We start from the raw sequence: 26011 nt of genomic DNA, 5'->3' as shown, positions 1-26011 counted from the left end.
GAAGATTCTAAGAAGAATCCTGATCAAAAGGGAGGAAATGCAAAACAGAATTTCAAATTCTCATGGACTGCAGACTTTCTGGAGCCATGGAGGGTGGATGAACCCCTGAAATTATTCCCTGAGGTAATCTTTAAACCTTAAACCAAAAATATCCCCCAAGGCTTCTTCAAACCAAACAACAGTTTAGTTCAGCTAGTAAAGAATGTCTGCCTTGAGCACTGTGTTCTTTTAAGATCTATCTACATGGGATGAGATTGACAACAGCAAGAAAGATTAGACCAGAACCTTAGAGGGCAGTGAGTTTATATTAATCAGTGAGATACAACTTGGAAAAGGAGAGTGAGAACAGGTACACAACTCAAAGAATATAATCAATGTCACTGAAATGCACCTGTAGAAATTGTTGAATTGATGTATGTTTTGCTGTGAATATTCTCAACAACAAAAATAAAATTATTTTAAAAAGCTCACTGATATTTGATACATTCAGATCCACATTTCAACTATTTTTTAAGAAATTACCATTTGTTGAATTTTAGTGTAATAGCAACAAGAATGTCCATAATTATCTGAAAAGACTATTTAAAAATCTCGCCTTTTTCCACGTGCATATATGCGTAAGGCCAGACTTTCTTCATATGTGTCACCCACAACAATATATCACAACAAAGTGAATGCAGACGTACATATTAGAAAACAGCTGCCTGCTATTAACCAGACATGAGAGATTGTTTAAAATGTAAAATAATGCCAATATTGTCATTAATGTCTGCATTTTTCATAAAATATTTGTTAACATATAGTATTTATTTTTGATAAATTAATATATTTAAAATTTATCAGTTTTAATTTCTAATATGATAAACATTAATAGATGTAACCCACAGAAACACAAGCTTATTGGGGTTCTCAGTAACTTAAGACTATAAAGGGTCCTGAGACCAAGAAGTTTGAGAACTGCTGGTTTAGATAAAGGCTCTAGATTTAGACATATCTAAGATTAAATCTGGGGTCCTGGTGGTGCGGTGGTTAAGCATTTCGCTGCTAACCAAAAGGTTGGCAGTTTGAATCCACCAGCCGCTCCTTGGAAACCCTATGGGGCAGTTCTACTCTGTCCTACAGGGTCCCTATGAGTCAGAATAGCCTTGATGGCAACAGGTTAAGATTAAATCTCAGTGCTTGTAAGTGTGTGGACTTAAGTAAGATACTTAATAGCTGACCCTCATCTATAAAACTGGGAGCAAGGGTAATGGATAATAATAAAAAGATTTTTTAAGAAATAAAAATGAGAGATATGAAATAAATGAAATGATGCTTTTAAAGTGTCTAATACCGTGCTTTTAAGGAGCCCTGGTGATGCAACGGTTAAGAGTTTGGCTGCTAACTGAACGGTTGGCAGTTTAAACCCGCTCAGTGGCTCCACAAGAGAAAGACCTGGTGATGTACTCCCATAAAAATTACAGCCTAGAAAACCCTATGGGACAGTTCTACTGTGTCACATGAGGTCACTGTGAGTTGAAAATCAACTCAACAGCACCTAACAGCCACAATACAGGGCTTAATAAATGAGAAAATTATTATGATCTTGATGATCTCCAACAAGCAATCATCCAACAATTAGTTGGTGTTCTGGGTGGTTGAAATGGTTAACACATTCAGCTGCTAACCAAAAGCTTAGAGGTTTGAGTCCACCCAGAGACACCACAGAAGAAATGTCTGGCAATCTACTTCTGAAAAATCAGCCACTGAAAACCCTATGGAGCACAGTTCTACTCTGACACACATCAGGTCACCATGAGTCAGAACTGAGTTGACAGCAACTGGCTTCTGGTTTTGGTTTAAGAATGAATTAATCACAGAGTAGCTTGGTACACACATACAAATGTACACACACCCCATACGTAACATGCAACTTATCTTAAAACCACCTTCATCACTCTTCTTTCCTCTTTTGGCCTAGCCCAGCCAGCACTGCTTCACAAAGAAGCCAAGAATTCCAGGAGAGAAGACATTTGCTGACTAGTTACTCGGTTCCTTCCTCCTTCCTCTGCATCTCTTCTCTCCCTCCTTGCTAACTTACCACATATCTCTTACAATCTCATGTCCATTCCCCCAGCTCACCAGTGAGATAAAGTGAAATGAGTATCCTTCAGAAATCCTGCGATCCTGCTCTCAGGATGAAAAAAAAATCATTTTCTATCATTATAGAAAGTTTTACTAAACAAAATAATCGTAAGGAGAAATAGCCTGCCCCTCAGTTCCATGGAATAAAGCCCCTAAATCTATCCAACTCACCACCATCACTTGAATCATATCACCCTGATATCCAAAGCATCATGACATCTGCCTACACATCCTACCAGGCCAGCCTGTTCTAATAGTACTTGGTTCATTTCAAGGGTATTTCAAGTAATTTCAAGAGCTTAGATAAATCATAATCCAATCCTTCTCTATTATTATAGTTATTAAGAACTAAGTGAATGGGATTATTTCTAGCCCAATTCTTAATTCAATCTGACTCAAAAGAAAATTAATTTTCTTTCTCAGAAGATTCCCCCATTTATAGAGTTTTAGGCTTGTATCAAAACTCAGAATAAACCTTTTGCTTGACAAAGCTGCAGTTTAGAATGTCATCTCAGCAGAGCCTTAGACTTATAACTTTGAAACTCAAGCATGTACCAAGAATAATTTTTTCAGAACAAGTAGATTTTAAATGTAATTTTTCCTTTTAGTTTCTGGGAACCACAATTTCCTAGGTTTCAAGGTAATTTTTGATAGAGAAGGTAATATTCTTTGCATGGAATTCTTTAGGGATATATTATGTAATATTGTTGAATTATTAGATAAAATATTATTTTCAACAAGCACAACAACAAACAGCAGGTATCATTTATTGAGTAACTACTATGTGCCAGACCCTATATTAGGTCTTTTGTAAATTATCTTATTTAATTCTTAGAGTATTCATGCCAGGTATGAATTATTATCAGTTAACTAAGTCACATGGTTAGTAAGTTCAAGGAGGTTATGTAACTTATCTAAGGTCAGATAATTAATAAAGGTCGTGGCAAAAATCTGAACCAAGATCTCTTTTTCCATTAGGCAAACGGCAATGCAATCTATGGACCTTATTTATATAGCACCTTGCATTGCAACAATCCCTCATCGTGGTAATTCATTATTTTCATCATTAGTGAGTAATTCTTCAGTTGATTACCCAGTCAAATAAGGTCAAGGCAGTTTAGTTTCCGTAATGAGGAGTCTAATTCAGGTTTGGGTTTTCCTCCAGGAAGACAGGCTAGATAGATCAAAACCCTGGTGTGCAGTTTCATCCCATATAAGTTTATAGCAGTAATTGGTTGCATACAGCCATCCAATGCAACTCCACGAATTTTTCTGCTGTTAAAGTCAAAGCTTTCAGAGTGTCTCACATAGGTGGTGGATAAGCGAAATCTTCAGCTAGTGAAGATGAAAGAAATGTAAGAATGCCTACAATATTCTTAACAACAAACCACTCCAATTGCTTGCAGATTGCACTGGCTTCAACCCAACCAGGGCTCTTCTATTCAGCCAATTTGTATTGGAAATGATGGTCTTGCCTTGGTATTTGATGGTCAATTTCACATTGTTTCAGTAATGCTTCAAGAAATGCCTTTTGACAATTTGTAGAAATCTTGGCTGTAATTCACTGCACCATTCTCAGTCAATGAGAAGTGCCAACAGCACAGGGTTGGGCTCTACCAAATGGAATCTAGTTTGTGATCCACATATATTAGAAACTATTCGAATTTCCTAAGTTCGGATACCCAACTGTATTATATCACCACCACCTTCACCTCCAATAGACAAGCCTCAATACTTTGATCCCAGAGTCCTGATTAACTTATTTCCTTTATGGAAAAAAGAAAAAAAGTCCCTAAGTAAGCTATATAAGTAAAAGAACACAGCATTCTGAGCCAAAGCACCTGGCTCTATAGCTGCAGACTTTACGCAAGTCACTCACCTTCCCTGGTCCTTAACTTAAGATAAGGAATTAGGTAGTCTTTAAGTTCTCTCCCAGTTCTAAAATCATGATTCTATGACTCATTGTTCTATATAGTACACATTCTGGGACAGAACATTCCTTTTCAAGGGGAAAAATATGACAGGTTATCCTTTACGAAATGGGTGTTCTCATTCAAGCTCCATCACTAACAAATTACACTTGTATTTCTGCAATAAAAAAAAACAAAAAACTTATTCTTAGGGCAGAACTATGGTTACCAAATAGGGTAGGTACCTAGTATCTGTCAAGTCCCTGGGTGGCACAAACAGTTACGCACTGGACTACTGGCCAAAAGGCTGGCAGTTCAAACACACCCAGAAGCGCCTTGAAGACAGGCCAGGCGATCTGCTTCTGAAAGTCACAGCCTTGAAAACCTCAGGGAGCAGTTCTACTCTGCACACGTGGGGTCTTCATGAGTAGGAATTGACTGACAGCAACTAACGCCGCCACCACCACCACCACCACCTAATATTTGAGCTGATGTTCCTTCAACATCACCATTCTGCCTTAGAGACAAACCATTTTATTTTAAGGTACTATACAATTATGACACCCCAGTAATAAGGGAGAACGTGATGAAGTAGTATTTGCTTGAGGTAAATCAACCATGTTGTTGTATCAGAGAAACTCTCAGAAATCTTAGTGCAGCAACTCCCCAACTTTAGTTTTCCCGAGTAGATTCACACTTTACGGTCCTAAGTTTCTCAGATGTATGAAGCAGAGACTGAGCTTAATGACAGAGGTCAGACTGACAGAACTGCAGCATCTGTCCCCTTCTGGCCTGTGTTGTTGTTAGGTGCTGTCGGGTTGATTTTGATGCATAGCGACCCTATATGTCAGGGTAGAACTGCCCCACAGGGTTTCCTAGGCTGTAATTTTTATGAGAAAGGAACCCTGGTCAGCAGTTTGAACTCATCAGCCCCTCCATGGAAGAAAAGATGTGGCAATATACTTCCATAAAGATTTACAGCCTTAGAAACCCTACGGGGCACTTCGACTCTGTCCTATAGGGTCACTGTGAGTCGGAATCGACTCGATGGCAGCGGGTTTGGAATCCAGCAGATCCAGACCTTTTCTTCCTCAGAGTGGCTGGTAGGTTCAAACTGTCAATCTTTCTGTTAGCAGCAGAGCACTTAACCATTGCGCCACTAGGTCTCTAACTCCAGGGAACTGAGGTAAGCAGCCTCAGCTCACCAGCTTGGAGAGCAACAGTGAAGGCTTAGAGATTTACCAGGATCTCAGTCTCTATCTACTTGCTGGAGGTTCCTGATTTTCCCATGAGACCAAGCAATTATCATGAACTGCGCATTGCACCCAAGCAAAGAGTTATACAGTTGTTATAAATACTCCAAATCAAGATCTTTCCTGATCTACTGATTCTTGTACAGTGAACAATTCAAGTTCTAACAAAAGTTACCAACCATGTAAACTTCAATGTTTTAACTTATAATGAACAATAAAGAAGTTTAATTATTTTAATATGATTCAGTCACTTTATAAGGTTTCCAAAAGCCTTAAAGCTAACATATTAAAGGGCACACTTACCCAATGTGATTGGTTCTTAAAGAAATTTCCAGTTCTCTTAGCACTTGTGTGGATTCTTGAACACGCCGCCTGAATTTCTGTAATTCAAGAAAACATATTCTCATAAAACGTATTTTACCAACTTCTATAACTGCAGCTTAATTATAACAAGTTTAACACAATATGAAAATTAACTGTTTCAAAAGTAGATTCTCTCACATTTCTTTTGCAAAGCACAAATTTCCTCATCATAAATATCAGCTATGAGAAATGACTAGAAACTAAATTACTTATTTTATGTAATAAGTGCCTTTGAGTAAGATTATTGTTTCCTACCTCATATATGCAATGACATTCACTAACACACCTATGTGTTAGGGTCACCAAGACCACCTGAGGTTGGAAGATTCATTTAGGGGGACTTATAGGACTCAGCATACAGTTATACTCACAGCTATAATTTATTACAGTGAAAGGACACAATGTAGAGTCAGCAAAGGGAAAAGGTACATGGGGTAAAGTCTGGAGAAAACCAGGCACAAGCTTCCAAGAGCCCTCTCCCACAAAACAAACTTAATTCCCCCAGCAACAAAATGTGACAGCAAATGTGAACTGTGTATACCAGGGAAGCTCATTAGAGATTCAGTGCCCAGGATTTTTACTGGGGGCTGGTCACATAGGCACCCACTGCCTGGAGCATACCAAAATTCCAGACTCCCAGAAGGAAGCAAGTGTGGAATATAAACCATACCATTTACACAAACAGTTCAGGTACAGTGAGACGTTTTTATCGGGAATAGTGGGAACAATAGTGACATTCAAGTTGCCAGGTGCCAGCCAAAGACCCATCTAGTAAGCAAGCCTTTCTAAGCATAGCAGTCTCAGGCCTGCTACGTTAACTCTTTTCTACACAACCTAACATGTACCAAAAATAAACAGTCACAGTTACCTCTGCCCCAGAATTCTCATTTAGAAGTTTCCTCCTCTGGAACACACCACCACCTCCAATCCGGAATGCCTTTCCTCATCCCCCTAACTATCAAAATCCCACGTATCCTTCTAGCTCTCCCTCAGGTCTTGTTTCTTCAGTGAATTCTTCTTTGATAATATATATGCTCATCTCTCTATCCTCTGGACTCTAAATAATCTCCAAGATATCAAAAGGTTGCATTTCACATCAGTTCTTTGGAACACATCTTTTTGCAGAAATATTAATTTGTACAGCTAAAGTCTGAGACCACTCTGGAAGAAGGAAATCTGATGTGCAATGCCTTCTAAGAAGAGTTCTATGCTATTTGTGCCACAGACTCAAACCACCTTTATGCTATACTGTTTACAGAAAAAGAGCTTTTGAGAACTCTGGCTCAAGACGCCAGCACCCATCTCCTGCTGCTGCCACAGCTATGGTGGGAACAGAGTCATCCAGTTCCAAGTCTCTGATAATGACTCCCAAGCCTTGGGAGAAGAGCTTCCAAGGGTAAGAAAGAGGGAAGCTTAGAATGAGGATTCCAGACGGTGGAGTGAGGAGAGCCATGACCTAGGGTAGGACCTGGTACCCCAATGAAGACCTGGAATGCTACCCTCAGCATGGACAGGCTACTGTGACCTTGTTACCCTCTTCTGAAAGCCCCTTACTTCTACACCAACTGCTTCTCAGCAGGGCCTTGAGGAAGGAAACAGTCCCATTTTTCCCCCGACTCTCACTCCTAAAGACCTTCTAAGGTTTTTAGAATTCAGATACAGCGGGATATATGAAAGAAAACTTATCCCTGATGAGATGACAAAAAGAAGGCACTCGCCTCTTTTGTCAAGAAAGGCCTAAGAATAGGCAGAGTCATCTATAGTTTGGGGGCACATCCAAGCCCAGAGCCCCCTGGATACTGAGGACATTCACTACAGTGCTTCAAACAAAGAGGAGTAGTGCAGGAGAAATGGCTAACAGGTTTTCTCTGTTGCCTCTTTCTTTGGAAATGAAAATTAGGAATGGAATAGAAAGGAGTCAATGGGAACAGTTCTGCAGCATGCATACAGAAGGGAAGACAAGGGGGACAAAATATTTTTCTCTGCCATTTACTAAAAAGGAGGGTAAGACCTGTGGCTACACAGCTGAGGCAGCTATTTCCAGCTGTGCTGGCTGCTCCAGAGCGGCCATTCCCATGTCAGGGTCATGAGTCTGGAGCTGTTATGAACTGAACTGTGTCCCTCAAAAAGATACGCTGAAAAGTCCTCATCTCAGGTACCTGTGAACATGAGTTTGTCTGGAAATAGAGTCTTTGAAGATGTTATCAGATAACATGAGGTCATACTGGAGAAAGGTAGGTCCTAATCCTATATGCCTAGTGTCCTTATCAGAAAGGAGAAGAGGCACAGATGAAAGCAGAGAGAGGAGATGGCCATGTTATGATGGAAGCAGAGATTAGAGTTATGCTGCCACAGGCCAAGAAACACCTGTGGCAACCAGAAGCTGGGAGATACAAGAAAGGATCATCTTTCCCTAGAGCCTTCAGGGAGCCAATGGTCATGCTGACACCCTGAACTCAGAATTCTAGCTTCCAGAACTGTAAGACAATACACCTGTTGTCTAAAGCCACCCACTCTGTGGTACTCTGTCACAGCAGCCCCACGAAACTAACACAGAGGCTACCTGCACACGTGGCCTTTGAATACTATTCCACCTTCTGAGCTACTCAGTCCTGTCTCAGTCCACTGAGTTCTGCCCCATTCACTGTTGGTCTTTGTCTTTACGGGTCCCCTAACTCTGCCTTATGCTTCCCAAAGCAAGGTTGTCCCTTCGATACTCATCAGCCACAAGGGCACCCAGAGTGGCACTGAGGATGTAACACAGTGTGAAAAAGGTCCTGCTGAAGGATGAAGAGATGCATATCACAATAACTAAAGCAAAACTCCATGAGGTAATAGTAATAACAACAATAGCAACCAATATTTACTTTTTGCAACTGCATGATAACTGAAGTAAAACTAAATTACCCCTCTCCCCGATCCCCATGATATTATCTCGGGCACTGGAGAATATTCAGCTGGATTCTGGACTAGAGAAAAGAAAGCCTTGGCATCTACGTCTCTAACACATAAATCATGAGTGCTAACACTCTGAGCTTCTACCTGTATCCAGAAGGCTTTAAAACACTTCAAAGGGAAATCATGTGCCTGTGGGGACCAGCAGAAAGGAATTAGGTAGGATCCATTAGCAGTCTGTACCATTCTCACTCCCCTGCCCATTAAAAAGGGGGCCCAGGGATGAGCCCATGGAGGAGGCTGAGACCGGCAGATCCATACAATAGGTTTCGAGCCATACAACAGGTTTCGTTTTACAAGGGGAGCAGCAGAGGCCCAGACTCCTTTCTTTATGGTCTGTAGCCTTTTCCATGCCAGACATGAGCACATCCCTCAATGCACAGACTAACAACCCCTGACACTAAATGAGGAGGCTGATTTGGCATGTTCTGGTCACAGAGAAAACTAATTTAGGCTATTCCTTCCCTGCCCTAGAGGGTTTCATTTTAAAACTATTTAGAAGAAAATATAAATAGAATATGCTTAAGAAACGTCTTTAAAAAGAGAGCAAATTAAGCTCTTCTTTCAATTCAAACAAAAGATTGTTGAACCAAGTATTCGAGGACTCCAGAGGCAGTTAAAGAAGACTGTGCGGCCTAGACTGTCTGGCTAAAATTTAAAGCCCTGATTTGAAATCTTTTTTTTTTTTCCCTCCAGCCAAAATACAGCTGAGAATCTTAAACTCATTTTAGCTGCAAGCCATGCCTTATTCCAAACAAAATCTCCTTTTTTCCAGGCTCTAAGCCTTACAATTATGTTGGTGGAACAGATCATGTCCTACTGCCAGCTCCAGACAGAAATCTTACTAAATCAGGGTCGGGTGATTCAACATTCATTTTATCTCTTTTCTGAGCTGAATAATCCATCCTGAAAGATGAGGCACAGACCAGACAAGGCCATTCAGGTGAACACACACAGTCCAGAGCAGTGATTTCAGAAGGAAGGTCAGCCTACTCGGCTATCTTTTGTCATAGAGCTCTTGCTACTAAGTTATTTGTGAGGGAGTAAAATGCTTTCTGAGAAGCTTTTTGCTTGCTGCTTTTTTTGTTTCATTTTCTTTGCCTTAAATCAGAAACAGCTGATCCAAAGAAGTGGGATCGTGCCAGGAGGAAGTCCATATCTTTCTCCTTCATGGGGCTCGGGGCCTGGCGTCTAAGAAGCAGTCTCTAGTAGTTTACATTTTTTCTCCTTTCTCTTCAGAATTTGAAAAATGTTGAGCCAGTTGTTTTGAGATGGAATGTATTCTGTTCAAGGGACCAGTTATGTGGGAGGCTGAACTGAGATTTCAGTCTTGTGTACAAACATCGGCATTTCCGCCATTCTCGACTGGGAGCGGGAGTAATGTGCCTAATGCTGGGGTCTCAGCTAGCCAGGCTGCAGCCTTACAAGTTTGAGATTTCTGAAAATATTCCTAAATATAGTCTCGCTGCTCCTGTGCATATGAGTGTGTCGTCCTTTAACCCTCTCTGATAAAATTGAAGCTGCTGCATCCTTATGGAAGGAGATTCCCTAATAGGAATTACTAAGCAGTTGCCTCATTTAGGCAGCCTGACAGCAGCTCTCTTTAAAAAAAAAAAAAAAGAACACATATGTGTTATGTTGTGAGGGGAGAAAAATATTATGATACTTCAGCAGGTACATTGTTTGAAGACAAGATGATGTCACATTCAAACCACATCCAGTGTTGAGCCCACAGTGAAGGCCTGCAGCTCATTTTCATCGTCACTGCTAGATTTTATGCCCTCTTGTCTACATGCTAACCACAGAGGCAAAGAGCCAGGACATTTCCAAACAGAAATAATAACTGTTCTCTTTTGTTTGACTTTTTTTCAGAGAAGATGATGGATAATGAAGAAAAAGGAGAAGATTTTAAAAGAGAAAAAAACAAGAGCCCTGGAAACTGGCTAACCAGGAAAACACGCCTTTCTCTTCTCATGAGTCTCATACTGAAAACAACAGAGGGAATATAGCTCATATTTTTGCTGCGGCCTTGAAAGCAGGAGTTGTAAAAGGTCAATGAAAAACAAATGCTATCTGGTGATGAGACCCCTTTCCTATCCTGAGCAAGGACAGCGCTGCCTTGAGCCATCTCTGGACCGATCTGGACAGCGGGGCTGTGCCAGGCTACATGCTTTACCACAAGGCATCGGTTTAAACCAACTGTGTGGCTACACAAAGCGGGGCTTGTTCGTCAAAGGAGAAAAGCAGTTGAGAATGGAATCAGCTATTCTCTCCTTACCTTCTTGGGGCCAGGGGCAGGGGTTGGGGCGGGGGAAACTACTAAAAGCATCAACACAGGATGTGAGAGCACAGCTGGGATGACAAAGCCCCAGTGATTTTTCAAGGTCTCTGGAAATGCACCAAGCCATGAAAGAGAAGCAGTCCCTTTGCAAGGCCTGCTTTTCCAAGGGCCTAAACACCTCTGAATGTTATGAGTCAGTATCAACTCCATGGCAGTGGGTTTGGATTTTTAGTTTGGAAACACCTCTGGAAGGGACTCTCAGCCCTGTGTAACTGGAAATGGCAAGGACTCAATAACCATTGGAGGTATGGGACTCCCTCTGCAGTGGAACACTTTCAAACATATCCTTGCTTGAGGAGGATGGCATTTTTCTTTGTCTCCTTATGTTGTCAGTCTCCAAAGGTGCTTTTCCTGGAGGCTCTGGCAGAGGCTGTCACGCAGAGGAAGGAAGGCCTTCCAATGCAGAAGGATTCTGCCTGCAAACGAGGAAGTGACAACAAAGAGTGGAAACAAATCCATCTTACCTTCCTGGTTACAGCTGGATCCAGATAGCCTTTGAGCTTTTGAATATATGTATGGGGAGGATTCTTCACCTGGAATCGTTCCTGCAGGAAGCACAAAGTAAAGAGCATGAAAGCTGTGAAGGCACAACACAGCCAGGCACATTCAAACTAATACTGCATATCCATAGCCCCAATGCATCCATAGTACAAACATGGCCCCACAAACAATCATTTATGTACTAGTGGTAATGAATCTTTATAGAGGATGTTAATATCCTCACTTCACATGGGAGATAACTGAGGCTTAGAGAAATTCAGTACTTCCCTAACACAGCCAGTCAGTGGTACAAGTAGATTTGAACCCATTTCTGCCTAGCTCCAGAGTCTGCATGGCCTTCTCCGTAAAGCACTGCAGTTCTCATTCTACAAATTATGCTTTGCCAACCTATTTTAGGTCCTCTTTTACCAAGTCTTCAGTCTGTTGCATATTCTTTTGAATATCTTCAGTGTTGGCAAATCTTTCTCTTTTGAATATTTATTTTATCTTTGAAAACAGCCTTAAGTTATTTTCAGCCAAAGACTCGACTCAAATTGGATAAAATTAATTTGTTGCTAAATGAGGAATGAATGTATTGTTAAGTGACAAAAAGGTATGAGTTTATGTGTATCTTGTGTGTGTACACGTGCATATGTGTTACTATTAATGCGTTCCAAAAGTATTTTGATCAATGGCACAGTCATTGGAAAAGCATATAATATATATTCAGAGGTGACATTTACATGTAGGTCTGGGTGGAGCTTGAGAATTTGTATTTCTAACAACTTTCACGCTGCTGATGATGAGAGAGGGACCACACTTTGAGAAACTTGTATACATGTGCGCCAGGTTTTATAGACCATACTGTCCAAAGCAAAACAGGCAGTAACGAAACACAGCGTAAAAACCAAATGTCCACAAACTATAGAATGGTTAAGTATTTGTATTATAGTCATACAATGATGTACTATATTACAGTGAAAATGAACAAACTACACCTGTGTGCTCCTATATGGACGGATCTTACAAACCTGATGCTCAGCAAAACAAGAACACACGATTTCATATACACAGAGTTCAACACAGGCAGAACTACAATGTTTAGGATGTATAAACCAAACAAATCCACTGCTGTCGAGTCGATTCCGACTCATTGCCACCCTACAGGACAGAGCAGAACTGCTCCACAGGGTGTCCAAGGAGTGGCTGGTGGATTCAAACTGCCAACCTTTCAGTTAGGAGCCAAGCTCTTAATCACTGTGCCACCAGGGCTCCTTAGGATGTATACTTGGATGATAAAACTACACACACAGACACACACAGAGTATACACACACACACACACACACACACACACACGCATATACATACATAAATAAACCAGGTCCCTGGGTGGCACAAATGGTCTGCACTCAACTACTAACCTAAGGACAGCAGTTCGAACCCACCCAGTGGTGCCATGATAGAAACGCCTGGCAATCTGCTTCGTTAAAGATTACAACCAAGAAAAACCTATGGAGTCATTCTACTCTGTAACACGTGTGACGCACACACACATAGATATAAATACAGATGGAACACTATATATATACATATATGTTGTGTGCCATCAAGTTGATTAGGACTTATAGCAACACTATAGAACAGAGTATACACACACACACACACACACACACACACACACACATATGTGTGTGTGTATACATATATGTATACGCATGTATGTAGAAACTCTGGTGGCATAGTGGTTAAGAGCTATGGCTGCTAACCAAAAGGTCAGCAGTTCGAATCCACCACGCACTCCCTGGAAACCCTCTGGGGCAGTTCTACTCTGTCCTATAGGGTTGCTATAAGTTGGAATCGACTCGATGGCAATGGGTTTTGTTTGGTGTTTTCGGTATGTGTGTATGTATATATGGAGCCCTGGTGGCACAAAGGTTAAGTGCTTGGCTGCTAACCGAAAGGTTGGCGGTTTGAACCCAGCAGCTCTCCAGGAGAAACGACCTGACAGTCTGCTCCCATAAAGATTACAGCCCAGAAAACCCAATGGGGCAGTTCTACTCTGTCATACGGGGTCGCTATGAGTTGAAAATCGACTTGACAGCACACAACAACACGTACGTGTGTGTGTGTGTGTGTATATATATTATCTTTTAAGGAAATGATTAGCATAAAAGTCGGGCTGAAGGTTTGAATTGGGGGTAGGGTAGTAATCATGATGGGGAATACAGAGCCCTCCCAAGAGGCTGGCAATGTTCTATTTCTTGACCTGAGGAGTATGTTGTTAATCAGGTGATGGTTTTATACTACCTATTATGCTATAATTAGGCTTCACGACCTTTTCTGTGTATGTGCTATATATCCAACACACACAAAAATATTTAGTTAGGGAGAATGAAGAAAACCAAAGACACAAGGGTAAGATTAGTCCAAAGGACTAATGGACCACAACTACCACAGTCTCCACCAGACTGAGTCCAGCATGGTGCTGACTACTCTGACAAGGGATCACAACAGAGGGTCCTGGACAGAGCTGGAGAAAATACTAACTCACCAAAATAAAAAAAAAAAAAAGATCAGACTTACTGGTCTGATACAGACTGGAGAAACCTCAAGAGTATGACCCCTGGATACCCTTTTAGCTCAGTAATGAAGTCACTCTTGAGCCAAAGATTAGACAGGCCTATAAAACAAAATGAGACTAAATGGGCACACCAGCCAGAGGCAAGGACAAAAAGGCAGGAGGGGACAGGAAAGCTGGTAATGGGGAACCTAAGGTCAAGAAGGGGAAAGTGTTGACATGTCGTGAGGTTGGCAACCAATGTCACAAAACAATATGTATATTAATTGTTTAATGAGAAGCTAGTTTGCTCTGTAAGCCTTCAACTAAAGTACAATAAAAAAATTATTTTAAGTTAAATAAAAAGCTCTAAAAGGAAAAACAAAGATTAAAGAATCAGGACATTCTTATCAGGTTCTTTTCTACCTACAACCCAAAAGATGTTTTCCTAGTAATTCTTTTTAATCTGCTAATTGTTTTCTCCACAATGAATTTTTTGGTATTTCACAACTACTGACTATTGGCCAACGTGTTTAAGCATTTGTTTGCACACATAAACTTTATTTCTCCAACACAAAGAACCACAACATTCTCCCTGCTGCACTCTAGTTCTGCTCACTTACAGATTTAGAAATACTGAAGATCATCTTACTATTATGGAAAAGATCATATTATTATCAAAAATATATGATTTTCAATACTTTAGAACAGAGGGAAGTTGTCTGCAGTGAGACACACATCAATATTTCTCCTTAGATACATAAAAGTGATTAGGATCAATTTTTAGTATATAAATTACGTCTCAATAAAGTTATTAAAAATGATCAGCACATTGTTGCTCATTGTTCTTCCAAATCTTCTATCCTGAGAGTAATTTCTAAATATGATTCACAAGTATTCAACAGCTCCAGGACCACCAGTGTGTCTGTGTATAAAATCCTATTTTTTTATCACCATCACTTCATTACGGGATTCCTACTGTCATGGAGTTGTGGCAATGGCCAAACTGAGAGCTACAATAATTGCACAAAGTGCTGAAAAATGAACTGCTAAGCTATCTAGAAACCAGTCATTATTTCCAACCTTGTGTATGGCAATAGTTGATAGCAGAGAGATATTATTAGACTACAAATAAAAGTTAAGCTTTTTAATAATACAGTTCCAAATATCCAAATTTTTACAAATCCTATAATCACTTTATGAACAGTCACAACTCAAACTGTGCTCCCTTCTGCTATCACATACACCACCTACCTCTAAATATAAGGTGCCTAACTCACAAAACTCAAGGAATAGTAACTATCACTGACTAATGCTTGATAGGCTTGGGACCTATAATCTGAACCTGGGACAGTTGCTGAGAGGCTTCTAATCTTTTGTTCTTTTAGGCAATGCCTTCACAAGAGAAGAAACTTACCTATTCCTTTAAAATAACAAACTGAGTGGCCATGTAACATACTATCACTCAATTAGTGAATCCCAGTTTTGATGGTCAATAAACGCAGCTTTCTCTGTTCCCTACTTGACAGTGTGGTAACTCAGAGGGATTTCCTCAAACACACACACACTCACTGGTCCTGTGGAATGGATTATATTTCTTTAGGATATGAAATTGTGGACAAGGTCTAAATTCAATAAACTCACAATTTTTCAAATATGCTTACCCTTTGCTGTTGTGTTTCCTCAATTCTTTGAGTAATTTATGAGTAATTGCATTTTGAGTAATTTATGAGGAATTGCATTTTGAGTAGTTTATGAGTAATTGCATTTCCAACAAAGAAAAAGTGAGGAAACCTGACACCTTAAACCACAGTAGGCCCACACTGGAGCTATTTCTTGGAAAACGTAGCCTGTATCCAGTGGTCCATTTTGGAGGAAGAATACAAAGTCCCAATCACTTTTCTAATACTTGAGGTTGTCCGTCTAATCTCAAATGGAGCACGTGACTCACCAAACCTTTTATTTCTGTCTTTAATATGACTACTTGGGCAACAGAAACATTTTGGGGAATACTCTGGAGAATTTCAGCATCTTGCCAAAATATATTTATTTTTAAATGTTTTGAGTGGATTATAGGTATCATATTTGTTATAGATTGAACTGTGTCCCCCCAAAATATGAATCAGCTTGGCTAGGTCATGATTCCCACTATTGTGTGGTTGTTCACAATTTTGTGATCTGATGTAATTATCCCATGTGTTGTAAATCTTAACCTCTGTGATATTAATGAGCCTCACTTCAAAAGCTGCTTACAACCCACGTTATTTTTTCAACAACTTGTTATCAACTTGCTCAACACCATTGATATGAGTAGCTTAATTAAGTCTTCAACTTTAGTTACATCGTATAGAAATATTACTCTTACAGATAAAAAAAAATTCTTTAATTATTCTGATTTTTCAACATGCATTGTTGGGCCATTCGAAAGGGCTTTTAAAATACAAATGTTCTTCAAATGTCTAATGGAGCAGCATCTCCACCACTCTGACCTCCTGCCATTTATTTGTTGGTGCGATCAAATTTTCTTCATGAAATGTTTCAGGACAGGAAACATCAGTTTTCTGAAGTTTTAATAGTTTCCCATAAACATTAAAAGAAAAAACCCCAAAGCCATTAACATTCAAGTACACTAGACCCTACAAAAGGAGCCCTGGTGGCGCAAACGGTTAAGCGCTTGGCTGCTAACCGAAAGGCTGGCAGTTCAAACCTATCCAGTGGCTCCACAAGACAAAGACCTGGTAATCTGCTTCCATAATAAGTACAGTCTAGAAGACCCTGTGGGACAGGTCTTCTCTGTCACATCTGGTCACTATGAGTTGAAATCAACTTGATGGCACCCAACAACAACAGATCCTACAAACTGCATTGGGAGCGGTGTGGAAGGGAAGACAGGGGAGAACAAATCTTAGACACAGAGAATCTTCATTAAGTTTGTGTTGTTTGCAAATATTTTACCTTAATAATGTAGGATGTTAGGAACTCAATTTCTATTCAGCACGTCTTTCTGGTAATGATCAGAAAACTTCTTCACTGCTATAAGTGGCTTCATTTATGCAATCCTGGGAATGTAATTACTTTTTCATCGGGGCAGTACTTTTTGTGTCTCAATTTACATTTTAATGACATTTTACAGCTTACCATGTTCTTCAGACCGCTTAGTTTATTCAAACTTCCTCCTATCTGGCAGGTAGGTATTATTTCTGTTTTATTGATGGTAGAGCCAAAGCTCAGTGATTAGATCACTTGTCTAAAATCATATATCTCTATAAATAGCAGATCACGGATTCAAATTCAGGTTTTCAGACTTTCTGACCCTTGGTCTTTTTTGCTTTTTTGTTTTGTTTTACTACACTGTAATAAACGTGCCCATCTTGAATTTAACAGAGTATACGTTTTTAACAGGATGGGAACATGTTCTATTTATCTTTGAGTCCTAGTATGTACGTATGCATGTTCAAAGAATTATGTAGCATGTATGTTCAAAGAACTCAACTTCTTTTAAATGCCATATATAAGTCACTTCTCTCATAAATTAAGGGTAATTTTTAAAGTTTAAAACTACATAAGGAGATTGTAAACACCCTGTATAGACATACACCACCAGGTGGGTTCATCACTAGACATAAGTCAGCCAAACTTAAGGTATGCAATTTTATAGTTAAAGGGCATTTGCTGACAAGACTGTGTTGTGTCTCTATGGCTCTGAAACCATTTAATGCCCTTCATAATTCTACATTCCTCATTAACACATTTCATTAAGGCTTATGCTTCGCTGTCACTAGGAAGGTTAGGCTGTCTACACAAGTCTGTCCTACAGATAACAAAATGACAAAGCATTTACTGGACTCAGCTTAATGACTAAGGTTCAAGTCTACCACATCCCAGATTTGAAAATCAGGCCATTCCTAAATGGAACTAAATGAAGTGACTGTGACAAGGGTGTACTAAGTTAATGAGGTAAGTCACAGTAAACAGAACTCACTGATTATGCTACAACATGACCTTTTCTATCAGACACAGACAGGCAGCCTTAGGTTCTTTCTAATCAGCCAAATTGTTTCTTTACCCCCCACCCACGTCCCCCTTTCTCCACCAAAATCTGATGAAGTTTGTCATTGAAAGCCTTGCCGCATAAAAGTTTGGAATTGGAGGCTCGTTTAGCAAAAAAGACTTCTGAGCCTTTCCATCCTCTCTATTCATGTGTATAATTACATGAGAAAATACTTAATTGAGGTTAATTGCTGTTAGCTAGACTTACAACAAGCATGTTATAAGTATTTCCGTTCCATAAATCATATTTGGATAAGCAGCTCCAAAATTAAACAGATTTCTATTCAACTTATACCTTAATATTCCGAGGTTTAAGGGAAGAAATTTTAGTGAGACATCTGAAAAGAGAGGAAATCTCTAGGAGTGAATGGCTCTCAAGCATACACTCAGTTAAGTTTCTTTCCCTGTTTGGCACGGCCACGGGGGTCACTGGCTCTATTTCAGTAGTGTATTAGCAGAGCTACATAAGCTGCTTAAACACGCTTAGGGATGAACCAGATGTCACCATCATTATACCATTATTAACGTTACTCTGATCTTGTAATATTCACTTTAGATAGTAAAAATTTAAAGGGCCTTTGCTTTTGTGCACATAAGCTTTCTACACTTGTTTGTCTTCCTAGAAGCTTGAAGCAGTTGGGCTTCCTTTCCAAATGCTGAGTAAGCAAACTGTAGTCCCCAAATGAGCCATAATTGCAACCAGCATCACTGCTGTTAGTAAGCTCTAACTTGCAGGGCTTAGCATGGTGCTAAGGAGCCCTGGTGGTGCAGTGGTTAAAGCACTCAGCCACTAACCTAAAGATCAGTGGTTTGAACTCACCAGCTGTTCTGCGGGAGAAAGATGTGGCAGACGGTTTCCATAAAGACTTACAGCCTTGGAAATCCTATGGGGCAGTTCTACTCTATCCTACAGGGTGTCTATGAGTCAGAACCGACTCCACAGAATGTTTTCTGTTGTTTCTTTGAGCATGATGCTAAATGTTCTTCAAAGTTACAGTGACAGGAAGAATCCATGCCTTCAAGGGGTTTTTCCTCTAAAATGGATAATGCCAACTCGAGTAGAAAGGGAGAAGCAACGAAGAAAATAAAATATCCCAGTAATATTGTATATAGGCAGAAATGAGTTAAGCAGCATAGGAGAGGCCAAGAATAGCAACGTTGGAGGGAAGGATATAGACCAGAATCATGGTTCCTAAGAAGGAGGAACGACAACAAGCCACAACATCTCAGCCCTCACAGGACTAACTATACAAATGCAATGCAGTTTACACAAAGAGAACTAAATTTCCCCCAAGGAACTGAGAGAGCACCAGTGTCCCAAGGGAAAGCATATTCCTCATTCTTCCAAAATAATAAAAACAAAGTCTGAAATTTCAGACAGGCTGCCTTACTTACAGACAGTATGTATATGGGTGTGTTGGAAACGGTGAGAAAGGGCATGACAATTTAGAAAAATTGAGGCAAAAGAGTAAGATGTTATCTATTTACTATCATGGGTAGCCCAGAAGAGAAGTTCAAATGGGATTCTAATTTTGTGTAAAAACTACCAGAGGAAGCTAGTACCAGCTGTGCTACTATTTAGGAAGTTCCCTGTGGTCTTATTAGGTGAAAACACTTTGCTAAGCCAAGTCCCTGCCTCTGAACATCTTAAATCTTGCTATCATGTTTAGGTCCCCTTGGGCTTCAGGTATTAACATGAAAAATACCTGTTTTGCTGGTTTTTTTTTTTTTTTGTCATTTTACTCTTTTACTCATCTAGAACACATTGAGCCAGACACTGTGTAAAAAGCACAAGAACCCCACAAATTCAGTTCCAAGGCATTAAGTCTCATCTATGAGATATGATAGACATAACTATAGTACAAAGTAGAATAAGAGCCATATGTGATCCTCTGGAAGTTCAAAGAAAGGTGAGGCTCTTTCCAGCTGAGATGATCAAAGGAACCACCCTAGAGAAAGTGGCTTTTAAACTGAATTTTGAAGGACAAGCAGCATTTAGATATTCTGGGATGGTGTGAGAAGCAGGATACGGAGATTTCCAGATGGGGGAACATGGAAACAAAGGCAGAGGAGTATGGGACGTGTGCTGGTAACTTCAAGGGGTTTCAGGTGGTTTCCAGTAATAAGAGTTTATGAATGGTAATGACAGATAAGATCTAAACGTAAGTTGGAACAAATAATGGCAGATCTCAAATAATAAGCTAGAGTACAACAGACAACAAGGAAACAACAAAAGGTTTTGCATAGCGGAAGAACATATGGTAAACACTGCATAACTCTCCTTTCTGCATTTCTAACTTGGAAACTTGGCCATTTCTGCACTAGCCCGAACTTGAAAACTCAGCATGTCAGATTCATTCCACAGGCATAGTTTCTTGGAGAGCCTTGAAGCATTCCTCAGCTCTGAATATGAAATCAAACTGCTAGTCAAAAAGAAGAGGACAAATTCCCAAGTGTTCCAGTTCAGCTCTAAGACTGAAAATAACTTTTGATGAGACTTTTCTAAAGGACCTACTTTTATTTAGACTAGCAAGAGCTTCTTCTATTTCAACAGGTCTTTCCTAATCAAAACATCCTATATTTTCTAACAGGTAAAATTAATTAAGCTTCTGTAATCCTACTCATAGCTTCATTGTTTTTCCAAATCAGAAAAGTGTTTTTAGTTGTGAGGAAGGGGCTCATACTAATAAAGTGTTTTGTTTGCTTTATTTTGTTTTACTATCACATGTTGTCTTAAGCAAAGACCGAACCCACAGGGTTTGGCACATACCCCCCTGCCCCAAAAAACAAAAAACCCATTCCTATCAAGTTGATTCTGACTCATAGGGACCCTACAGGACAGAGCAGAACTGCCCCATAGGGTTCCCAGGCAACAGCTGGTGGATTCGAACTGCCGACCTTTTGATTAGCAGCTGTAGCACTTAACCACTGTACCGCCAGGGCTTCATTCGGCACATATCAATATAGAATAAGTAATTGTTGCTGTTATTATTGAGGATCTAGGGACTGGATAGAGTGATAAAAGCTTATATTGGAAAACTTTTAAGATTATCTTCAAATTCTTTGCTCTCTCCCCTCAAGAGCCAAAGCTTCTATTTCTTTTAGGTTAGTGGGGTTTTTTGTTGTTGTTGTATTTTGTTTTTAAGTCTGGATTACCAAGGACCTGCATCTAAATCAATTGCAAATTCCCCGACGCCACTCTAATCCATCAAGGACCTAGGGATATGCAGATTCTTAAACTCCCCAAGTGAGTCTCCTGTACACTAAAGCCTATTAAACATTGCTTTAGGTGCTTCCTACTTTTGATAACTGAATCCCTTCCTTTATTAATTCTGCAAATAGAATGTGCATATCCTTGATAAGCAAAAGACTTAGGAATATTTTCAGTTATATTTAAAGATATAAAATTACATTATAAAACTATAGTTACTTTCTTATGACTATGTAATTTTGCAAAATTCTTGGGCAGTACTCTTCCTATGAAAATACAAGAGATTACAAAGACTTCTTGTTTCTTCATCTGAAAAACGGGCTCACATTCCAGGCACTTTCCTTAGGGATGGCTTTTAAACAAGAACAATGTCCTAAAGATCTTTAAAAGTCTCAGAGATAATCATGTATCATATAAATAAAACACGGGCGGAAGGGAGAAATGTAACAGAATTTGATCCTGATTAGAAAAACGGGGGAGGGGAGGACAAAATGAGCCTTAGATTGTAGGAACCATTAGGTATTTCGAGATTTTAGTAAGAGCACTAGTATTTTTCAATCACTCAAGAATTTGAAAGAGTGACAAGCTCCTACTTTAAGGATAATGTTCCTGACCACAGTTATACTAACTGGATTCTCTGAAGCTTCATTTGCCCCAATTCAAACACTGTGCAAATACATGGGTATAATTTGCAGAATTTCAATTGGTGCTTGCTGAATTGAACTGAACTGCAATTATTTACTGAGGGCATAATTTATGTCAGTGAGACTTCAAAGCAGATAGAATGGGAAGAGATGGAAAAGGAAGCTGCATTCCACTAAAATCAGCAAGTGTTTGATACATGCAACCCGTTAAGAGGACCTTTTTACGAACAATTGAAAAGAGGGGGGAAATCATCAGATCTTAATCATACCCTCACTATCTGCTTTCATTTATTTTAGGGATAAATTCAGAATATTCCTTTTACCATACTTATTCAATCTGTACACTGAGCAAATAATCTAAGAAGCTGGACTATGTGAAGAACACAGCATCAGGATTGGAGGAAGACTCATTAACAACCTGTGTTATGCAGATTACACAACCTTGCTTGCTGAAATGCAGAGGACTTGAAACACTGATGGAGATCAAAGACTACAGCCTTCAGTATGGATTACACCATAACATACAGAAAACAAAAATCCTCACAAGTGGACCAATAAGCAACATCATGATAAACAGAGAAAAGACTGACACTGTCAAGGATTTCATTTTACTTGGATCCACAATCAATCCCCATAGAAGCAGCACTCAAGAAATCAAACGATGCATGACATTGGGCAACTCTGCTGCAAAAGACCTCTTTAAAGTGTTAAAAAGCAAAGATGTCACTTTAAGGACTAAGCTGCACCTGACCCAAGCCATGATGTTTTCAATCACCTCATATGTATGTGAAAGCTAGACAATGAACAAGGAAGACCGAAGAAGAATTGACGCCTTTGAATTGTGGTGTTGGTGAAAAATACTGACTATAGCACGGACTGCCAAAAGAACGAACAAACATGCCTTGGAAGGAGTACAGCCAGAATGCTCCTTAGAAGCAAGGATAGCACGATTTCATCTCATGTATTTTGGACATGTTATTAGGAAGGACCAGTCCCTGGAGAAGGACATCATGCTTGGTAAAGTAGACGATCAGCAAAAAAGAGGAAGACCCCAATGAGACGGACTGGCACTAGTGGCTGCAAAAATGGGTTCATGCATAACAATGATCATGCGGATGACACAGGACCAGGCAGTGTTTCATTCTGTTGTACATAGGGTCGCTATGAGTCAAAACCAACTCGAAAGCACCTAATGACAAAAACAATTTAAAAGACAGTAATTGAAATAATGACTTACTGGCACAAAGATAAAAATACAGATCAGTAGGACAAAAATAGGCCCACACGTATATGGTCAACTGGTTTTGGTTTTAGATGCCAAGGTAGTTCAATGAAAAGAGGGCAATCTATTCAACAATGGTGCCAAAACATGTGGAAATCCATATGGGAAAATAGTGAATCTCAACTCTTGCATCATTCTATGTATCAAAATTAACTCAAAATAGATCATAGACTTAAATATAAGACCCAAAACTATAAAATTTCTAGAAGAAAACACAGGAGATAATCTTTGTGACCTGAGGCAAAGATTTCTTAGATAGGACACAAAATGCACGAACCACTTAAAAAGAATACAAGAAATTCTACTTCAACAAAAAACCTTTTGTTCTTTGAAAGTCAATGTTATAAATATGAATAGACACAGACTAGAAGAAAATATTTGCAAAAAGACTTGAGATCAGAATAACTTTTTAAAAACATTTGAAAAATAGGTGATTTTTCAAATCAGGCAAATGAATTGAATGGATCCTTCAACAAAAGATACACAAATGGCAAACAAGCACATAAAAAGACACTCAATATCATTAGTTATTAAGGAAATGCAAATTAATACCACAATGAAATATCCCTATATGGCCATAAATATGGCTAAAACTAAAAAGATGGATAATACCAAACATCGGTGAGAATGCAGAGCAACTAGAACTCTAATTACATTGCTGGTAGGGATGCCAAATGATCCAGCCACTTTGGAAAACACAATTGGCGAATTTTACTGTATGTAAATTCTACCTTAATAAATCAAAAAATCCAAACCCGCCACCGAGGCAATTCCGACTCATAGTGACCCTACAGGACAGAGAAGAACTGCCCCACAGGGTTTCCAAGGAGCACCTGATGGATCTGAACTGCTGACCTTTTGGTTAGCACCTGAACTCTTAACCACTACACCACCAGGGTTTCCACCTTAATAAAGGTAATATTAAAAAAAAAAAAGAAGTATCTCAAAGTTTTTTCTTTAAATTCATTTTATTTATTTACTATGTTACCGAGCACAGCTCTTTTTAAAAAGCTTATCTTGATAATTTGTTGGTTTCATTTGCCCTAATTAAAAAGAAAGCCACCAGAGACAAGCCAAATATACAACTGTCTATTAATACTCAAAATAAAGCACTCCAAGGGGTAACATAAACCTTTCACTTTTACAATTTCTAAAATATTTTTATCATAACTCTAATTAAAAAATAAAAAATTATGAGAATTGTGTCAGTTTTTCCTCAGGCTCCAAATACACCTTCATGTTCCAAACCATTGCTATATCTTCATTATCATTTGATGAGATTTGCTTAATCCACCATTTTGTTCCAATCCACCCTCACCCTAGCACCACCCCAAAGCACACAAATCCCAGTCTCCTAGATATATAAATATCCATCTTCTAAAACATAAATACAAAAGCAATGTCTGCTGGCAACCTGAGAACCTAAATCTTAAACCCAAGCTCCAGCTGGATATTTTAATGCTTTCTCCTTAGATCTTCCATCATAATTTCCAGTTTAACATAATAAACACACACACCTTCTAACCTATATTCTATCTTTCTTCTAATCTTCAGATCACAAGATTAAGCAAACAATACTTTCAATCTTCGATCCACCCGGTGAGAACTATTCACTAAATCAAGCTCGCAGACTACACCTGATGAAGATGAGCTGCGAAGAGAGGTAGGGACTAGGTCTTTCTAAATTGGTCCCTGCTGAGAACATTTTTCTGGCTGTTACAAAAATATATAAGCACAATACCCAACCTATTAGGGGTGTCCATTTTATAGGGTTTCAGATGGACTTGGAAAATTATATCATATCTGAAAATACAGGTACATACGCCAGCAGTCAAGTGGTTGTGTCAAAGTGATTGTAAAGAGCCCTGGCAGTGGAAGTATAATAATGTTATTTCTAGTGCCTGAAGATGCTGCTGCAAGCTTTGGTCTTGTCCACAGCTAGTATTCACCATGTCAATGTAGAAGACACACCATCTATACATAATCAGCTTTCCATTGATTACAAAATCCAAACCATGTTTCTAAACTCATTTTCCTCCTGTCGCCCTGTCCTGCCCATCATCTATACAATAACATCTACAGGAAATCAAAACCAACAAAATGTTGTTTTACTAGTGCAGCAGGGATAAAGGCCATAGACACCTCAATCTTCTCAACAACTTCAGAAAATAACTTCTTTGGATTTTCATCAAGATCTGTAGTGAATGCTACAGATAACTAGGAAAGAAGAGTGTGGGCTAAGAGCTGTCTAGGATTTCTATAATTTACTTGTAAGATGGTCTTGTTTTTTTCAAGGTCTTCCTTTGAAAGATTCAGCATAATGTTTCCTGAAGCACTACAGTTACAGTAACTAGCACATGACTCTTCACCGTACCCAATACCATCCAGTCAATTCCGACTCATAGGGACCCACAGGGTTTCCAAGGCTGTAAATCTCTATGGAAGCAGATTGTCACATCTTTCTCCCGAGGAGCAGCTGGTGATTTCGAACCACTGACCTTTCAGTTAGCAGTAGATTGCTTTAACCACTGTGCCACCAGGGCTCCTTCTTCATAAGACATTCTCAATAAATCATTGACTGATGGTGAAGAAGCCACAATCATATGGTGCTCCAGGTCATCCCTGGCAATTTTTTTTAAAAAGGGTATCTTTGATTAGTCCGAAGGACTAATGGACCACAGCCACCAAGGCCTCCACTGGACTGAGTCCAGTACAGCTAGATGGTGCCCAGCTACCACCACTGACTGCCCTGACCAGGATCACAACAGAGGGTTCTGGACAGAGCTGGAGAAGGATGTAGAACACAATTCTAACTCACAAAAAAAAAGATCAGATTTAC

At 39.5% G+C, this 26011-nt stretch overlaps 1 protein-coding gene across 3 annotated transcripts in view; it reads right to left on the bottom strand.

Annotated features, from left to right (window-relative positions):
• The window catches only part of FMNL2 (formin like 2), a 341516-nt gene that overhangs the window by 101738 nt on the left and 213767 nt on the right, over positions 1-26011 (bottom strand). For all 3 annotated transcript variants that reach the window (XM_023730404.1, XM_023730402.1, XM_023730403.1), the window contains exons 3-4: positions 11411-11491; positions 5591-5667 (exon numbers count right to left, since the gene is read on the bottom strand). In XM_023730404.1, coding sequence (XP_023586172.1) covers positions 5591-5667; positions 11411-11491 — 158 coding nt within the window. The remainder of the gene's footprint in view (positions 1-5590; positions 5668-11410; positions 11492-26011) is intronic.

The sequence above is a fragment of the Trichechus manatus genome, unplaced genomic scaffold, assembly GCF_000243295.1.
Source record: "Trichechus manatus latirostris isolate Lorelei unplaced genomic scaffold, TriManLat1.0 scaffold00036, whole genome shotgun sequence".
NCBI lineage: Eukaryota > Metazoa > Chordata > Mammalia > Sirenia > Trichechidae > Trichechus > Trichechus manatus.
This window is presented reverse-complemented; position numbering and strand designations above follow the sequence as displayed.